General features: G+C 27.7%; 1 protein-coding gene across 2 annotated transcripts; it reads left to right on the forward strand.

The window, feature by feature from the left end:
• Positions 1 to 251: 251 nt before the first annotated feature.
• Positions 252 to 4535, forward strand: LOC145194121 (G1/S-specific cyclin-E-like). 2 transcript variants are annotated; one of them, XM_090069257.1, is made up of 11 exons: positions 252 to 485; positions 782 to 857; positions 1424 to 1468; positions 1578 to 2006; positions 2690 to 2836; positions 3001 to 3096; positions 3208 to 3363; positions 3680 to 3788; positions 3872 to 3972; positions 4133 to 4189; positions 4314 to 4535. In XM_090069257.1, the coding sequence occupies exons 4-11, from the start codon at positions 1581 to 1583 to the stop codon at positions 4434 to 4436; spliced, it is 1215 nt and encodes a 404-aa protein (XP_089925383.1). In that variant the 5' UTR covers positions 252 to 485; positions 782 to 857; positions 1424 to 1468; positions 1578 to 1580; the 3' UTR covers positions 4437 to 4535. The 2 variants fall into 2 exon arrangements, with proteins under 2 accessions (XP_089925383.1, XP_089925382.1); XM_090069256.1 differs by having other exon boundaries at positions 267 to 452.
• The last annotated feature ends 2149 nt before the right edge of the window (positions 4536 to 6684 follow it).

Raw genomic sequence — 6684 nt, forward strand, 5'->3', positions numbered from 1 at the left:
GCACAGATGTTTTTATTAGTTTGAATTCCATTAATATCAAAAAAAAATTTTTTTCCCCTTTTAAACTAATTTTAAAAATTCTCTTTCGAAAAAGTTTATTTAAAAACACGTGGTTTTGTTTATAACTTTAAACTTTCGCGGAATTTGAGTCGGGGTTTCACCACTTTGAGTTCAGTGGAATGATTGGTCAGTGTATTAGCGCTGTGAGTTGTAATTGGTTGTTTTTGTAATCTTGAATTAAATTAATCATTATCAGAATGCATTGCGCGCTCATATATATGCACAAGGGATTGAGCGCCAACGAAATTTCATTGTAGTTGAAAGTTGGATGTGTTTCTCTGTTGGCTTTGGCCTGTCGGTGAGCTAAACCACACACATACAGAGTGTAAATTTCCAACTTTTCCTACCCTGCTCTATTTACTTTTAAGAGAAATGAATCAAGTAAGACTGAGGTATCAAAGATTTAACTACAATTCGGCAATATAGTTAGTTTTTCTTATTCCAAATTAAATGACTTAAAGCTTTTACAGATTGTTTTCATCTACTTTAGTAACGTTGCACCTCTTAAAATATTATTGCTTTTTAAATAATCTTCATGATAAATCTTTTTAAAAAAATTTTTTTAACTATCAGAATTCAAGTTTTGTCGCCATCTTTATCCTTTCTTATAACGGCATTAGCAGACTGTTCTTAACAATACAGCTAAACGATAAAGTTTTCTAGTTATAGATATTTTTATTAAGAAGTTACGATAGAAGTTAATATGTTGTTCTGAATTTAGGCCAAGGTGTAAAAGAAGGAGTGCCACAGAACCAGTAAAAGCAGAAAGAAAAAGAAAAACAAGGCCGTCAATCTCAGTGAGTCACTGTTTACAGTTAATTTCATGCACATCTTTTGTCAAAAACATTTTCTGTCAAAATCTTTAATTGCCATAAATTTAAAAGTTATTTAAAAACTACTACATGAAAAGGTGAAGAAAAAAATTCTTTTATCTTAAAAAATTTAAAACATAAATTGTTTTAGTCATATCTTGATCTCTTTATATCAGACTCTATTACAAGATAAGTTCCTGTAAGTTATTTATTATAAATATTCCTAACTCAACCCACTTTTAACCAATTAAACTTTGAGAAAATGCTTTTGATTTAGCCATTTACTAAAGTTTAACACATATCTACAGACTAAATCTTTTACTATAAGGATTCAAAAATTTAATTTAATATCATAATCAAACCACTCAATACAGTTATAGTTTAAAACTCTCTTTAAAGAAATTTTGTTATACATGCCTGAGCTGTTAAATCCTTTAAGATTCTGTAGGCTTTCTGTGTATTATGGGTATTTAAGTGTTTTAAAGTACTAGTCTTGAGATTTCATTTATTTAAAAATGGCTCTGATAGAATTTTTAAAATCTTTTGTTTAGGAGGAGGAGTTTGATAAGAAGCAAATTTTATTACCCCAAGCCAAGGTATAAAAATATCTTTGTTAAAGAAATTTTGTACACTTAATACTGTTTATTTGGATTTGTTTACAAATAATGACAGTATTTTACAAAGAATTTTGCTTTGTTGTTATAGGAAATGGATTTAGAATCTGATGAAGTCCTTGAAACATTCGAAGTGCTTAAAACTAGTCAAGACAATATTTGTGCCTATAGTTTATTTATTAATCAACCAGAGAAACGACGTAAATCTTCTAGACAGTGTATTTATCAAAAAGAACTAAAGAACAGTGTTCTTCAACAAAATAATAGAGCAAAAAATGACTCTCAAAACACACCAAATGAACTTATCAACGGAATTACTAAATTTACATTCTCAAACTATTTTTCGCCTGTATCTAAAGACTGTTCTCCTTTGCCTCATTTAAATTGGGCAGACTCTTATGAAGTATGGGAAGTCATGCTTCAGAAAGATAGAGAATATAAAAGAGACTCTTTATATATTCGTAGACATCCATCTTTACAACCAAGAATGCGAACTGTTTTATTAGATTGGTTAATTGAGGTGAGTTTTGGTTGATTAGTTTCTAATGGGATAGTTATTTTTGTTTACATGAAAAGTTATTTCTCAAAAGTATATTGATAATAATAGACCAGTTAAGACTGACACCAACATTAAAAATATAAATGGAAATTATATTTTTGCTAGTGGTGTCAGTTTTAATATATTTATGCATATTGACTAAAGTAGCTGTAATAACTGGCCAATAATAATTGGAATGTATTATAATAATAATAATACCTATAGAATGTATATCATGGGCTAATTTCTTCAAAAAATCAGTTTATTGAATTAAGATGTAATAAAGCTATGAGATAAAAAAAATAGCAAAAATAAACATCAAAAGTGTTTTCATTTTTTTTAGGAAAAAAAAAAAAGTGAAAATACTTTTGATGATGATTACTATTATGATGATCAGTTTTTATTTAATATTGCCTATAGAACCAGAATATGAATATGCTGTATTTATTGATTTTACTTTTATATGAAGGTTTTGTTATTATGTTATTGATATTCATGTTGCTATGCTGATTAAAGTTCGATTTTTTTTTTTTTTTTGACATAAAAATCTTATTTAGATACCATGAATTTTAAATTATTTTTAAGTTTTAAAAAATTTTCTTCAATTCAGAAACTTTTATTATAGCCTTTTAATTTCATATAACTATTTTATCTTTATTTTGCAGGTGTGTGAAGTTTACAGGCTGCATCGAGAAACTTTTTATTTGGCTGTTGATTATGTTGATAGATTTTTAGCAACACAAAAAAATATTGCTAAAACAAGGCTTCAATTGGTTGGAGTTACTGCCATTTTTGTTGCGTCAAAAATGGAGGTTTGTGGTTTGGTTGTCTAAAATTCATTAAAATTATGTTTGCTTTAAATTGCTGTTTTTTTTGTTTTTGTTTTGTTTTGCTTTTGTTTTTTTTGTTTTAAGTGAGGTTTGTTGATTTATTATATTGTGCTCTGGAATGCTTAAGCAATCCTTTCTTTTTATAGGAAATTTATCCTCCAAAGCTATCCGAGTTTGCATTTGTAACAGATGGAGCATGCACTGATGAAGAAATACTGCAACAAGAAATGCTTTTACTCTCAGTAAATATTTTGAAAAGCTCATTCTGTTTTTTAGAAAGATTTTTTTTTTTTTGAAAAGGAAGTTTGCTGATGAAAATAAAAACTCTAAAAACATGAGATGTTTGTACTTAGGCTTTAAATTGGCATTTGTGTCCTGTCACCCCAATATGTTGGCTGACTTCCTACTTACAAATTGCAAATCGAAAGTTACGCCTTGAAAAACAAGAGATAGATGAAAGTTTTCATCTACCACAGTTTTCAGGAATGCATTTGGCTCGAGTAACAGAGGTTAAACTTTTTGTTCTAATTTGTTAGATATATATGAAGACCAAAGGGGAAAAAACAGGCATGCTAGATTTTGCAACTTTTGAGAAATATGGATTTTAAATTTTGAAAGTGTTTTTTTCTTCCATAGGATATAGTATTTTTAACTGTGCTTGACTGGTGATATAGGTGATTTTTCATAATATTTAATATGGGAAGAAGGAAAAAAAAAAAGATGACAAATAACGTTAAAATTTGTGACAGGCATGGGTTTTCCCTTGTGGTCTTCATGTTGCATATTTCTTATAAAGCAAATTCTAATGTTTCTATGTTTTTTTAGCTTGTTGATCTTTGTTGCTTGGACACAGGGTATCTACAGTTTTCATATAGCATAATTGCTGCATCAGCACTTTATCATATGTGGGGAAAAGATGTCTCTGATGTAACAGGTAGTCTCATATATAGCTCTCTGTATTTAGATTTTTTGGTAAGTTAGACTATAATTTCATTAGCATTTAATGTTATCATTTAGGCCATAAGTATGATGAACTTTATCCTTGTATACAATGGTTGGCACCATTTGCAAAAGTTATTCACATGCAACCAATAAAACCGATTAAGCAGTTTGAAAAAGTAAGTTATTAGTCAACTACGAGTGTGCAATGTAAAAAATCTTTTGCGCGATGTTTTGTTCTACCTTTTGAATGTTCGAGCATAGTTGAATTTTGAAGGCCATACTTAAAAAAATATTTAATATTGATAGTTAAAAAACGTTTGTTATGGTTTCTCTTAGATTCCTTCTGATAACGCCCATAACATACAGGTACACAACAATGCTATAAAATTACTGGTATGTATGTGTCTCTTAACGTTTTTCCCCTCTTTTTTTTTTTTTTTTTTTTTTTTTTTTTATTCTTTGTTGTGTTTTTTAACGACATCTTTGTTTTATTTTATAATTTTTTTTTCTTTTTTAGGATTTCGCTCATTCTCAAATGATTAATATTCTTCCTGTTAATAATCTTCAAAAAACAAGTCCTCTTGTAAAATGTAAAGGAATTTTGACACCTCCACATAGTACCGAGAAAGAATTTCTATAGCCATAAATTACTTCGGTATTATAACCTTTTAACGGTTAATTAGTCCTTCGTTAATTTGAATGGGTTGTAAATAATTGTAATATTGCAAGTTTGACCACAGTTCTATGTTTTATATGTTTAAAACCATATCTAGTTTGCGTTATCCATTCGTGATAAAAAAAGATGTAAAAACTTAGGTATCAAAAATAAGCAAATAAAATATTTAAAAAAAAGCTTCATAAAAAATTATTTTAAATTATTTTTCCATCTTTTGATTTTGTGTAAATAAAAGCCGCTGTTAAATTATTTCTTTTTTTTTTTTTTTTTTTTTTATTAATAATAAATTCACAAAACTCACCAAAAAAAAATATTTTAAGAAGTTATCACTATTGTTTTTTTTTTTTTTTTTTTTTTTTTTTTTTTTTTTTTTTTTTTGAGAAAAAGACACATTCTAAATAGCAATAGTTGATGGCTTTCTAAAGTTAATTTTTTTTACATGCTTTTTGTTCGATATGTTTTTATCGATCTTATAAAGGAAATAAAAATAAAAAAGTTGAGAAAATAAAGTTCTTATTGCTGCTTCATTTTTCCGTTGCCTGCGTCTTAAAAAAAAAAAAGACACTTGATTTAGGGAGAAACTGTTTAAACTCCGCTCTCTCTCAGTCCGAATATTTGGAACTAATTTCAAGCGTGACGAACGAATATTAATATAAAAATAAAATATAAATATAACTAATAAATAATATTCAGTAGTATTAAAACAGCAATGGTAATTTGTTATTTTAAACCTCGCTTGATGCCAGAGGAACTCCAAAGCAATTAAAGTAAATTAAACACCATTATAACGCAACTGCATTCTGAGAAACAATAAGAATGATCATAATTAGTTAAAGGTTGACACTTCATAACTGTTGTAATCAACATTTACAAGATAGCTTAAAAAGAAGCCAGTTAAGTTTTAAAATAATAGAGAAATAAAACTATGACTCAGGAATCGATCAGTTATAAACAGGAAATCCTTGATTTGTTGTCACTTGCGTTTTAATTCATCCAAAAGTGTTTTTAACTTCCCCTACAAAAACTTTACTAGAAAAAACTAACTAAAAAAACTAAAACTTTATTGGGATAGTTCGGATTATGGGAAAGGTTTCTAAGAATCAACTTATTTAACAACTTGAAAAACTTAAATTCTGGAATAAGATCGACTTTCTACCCATGTTCGAAGAGTCGACATATTTTAACTCAAGTGCTTGGACAATGCAAAGTAGTTGATTTTTTTTATATTGGCAGTCACCTTTATTATGAACAGTTCTTCGTTATTTCTTCTTGTGATCTTCTTCTGATCATTTACAAATTTTTAAGCCGTCAATTAAACTCTGATATGTTCATAGTTGAACCAGAAAGTTGAACATTTTCTTAAATTTTTAGATTTTGAACTATAAAGTATATATCTTACAAACGTTTATCGTTTTTTGTTGTTTATTTTATAGAATTGATTTCCTTTCATCTGAAATAGAGAAGAGGATTTTGTGGGCTGGAGATTTATTTCCAGTCTTAAGTGAATAATTCTTGATGACTCTTGTTTAGCTCATATGACAATAAAAAAAGATAACAGTGGTCTGTGATAATATACCGATGTAGTTTTATAATGCAATTAGATGTCATTTTATTGCATTTAAAGAAACAATTCTTTCGTTTGAATGCGAGCTTCAGAGGACTTTTTACAGTGGAAAACTTCTCAAAGATTTATTTTCTACATGAAATACTCAATTAAATACTGTTTAAACCAACGATAACTAAATGTTTCATTCATTCTAATTATCTTTTTTATCCTAATTTTATTCTAATTATCTTAATTATCTTTCTAATTTAAATAGAGAATGCTTTTAATTTAGTAGTTTAGTTAAGTAGATGCATTCAATTTTTATTATTCCTTTTCAGAACTAGGAGTGTGTTTCATGGGTACCCACATACCGAAGAAAATATATGAAATTGAAATTGTTATTTAAAAAATAGAAGAAACTAGAGAAAAATATTTTAGAGATTTCAAAATACTTCAAAGTTATCTTCGAACCTGTTTCAGTGTTTTTTTCGATTTTTTTTTTTTTTTTTTTTAAAACTTTGAACTCTAAAAATCTAACAAGAGCTAAAAATCAATAAAATTAGAACTTACTTGTTACATTAGTTAGTAACGAATAACTTCGTTAAAGAGTGTGTCCACTCTTTTGTTTTCGTCTAAACGACAACTTTAAGTAGTTGCATACCGCAG

Source organism: Hydra viridissima, unplaced genomic scaffold, assembly GCF_058129835.1.
Source record: "Hydra viridissima isolate aposymbiotic clone 2 unplaced genomic scaffold, HvirCarnegie_v1 scaffold_12, whole genome shotgun sequence".
Lineage (NCBI taxonomy): Eukaryota > Metazoa > Cnidaria > Hydrozoa > Anthoathecata > Hydridae > Hydra > Hydra viridissima.

Bases quoted from the DNA above. Each gene is read 5' to 3' on its own strand.
- LOC145194121 (XM_090069256.1), top strand. From the start codon at position 433: ATGAATCAAGTAAGACTGAG. The intron at 453-781 runs GTATCAAAGATT...TTCTGAATTTAG, and splicing joins ATGAATCAAGTAAGACTGAG to GCCAAGGTGTAAAAGAAGGA. The intron at 4,190-4,313 runs GTATGTATGTGT...TTTCTTTTTTAG, and splicing joins ACAATGCTATAAAATTACTG to GATTTCGCTCATTCTCAAAT.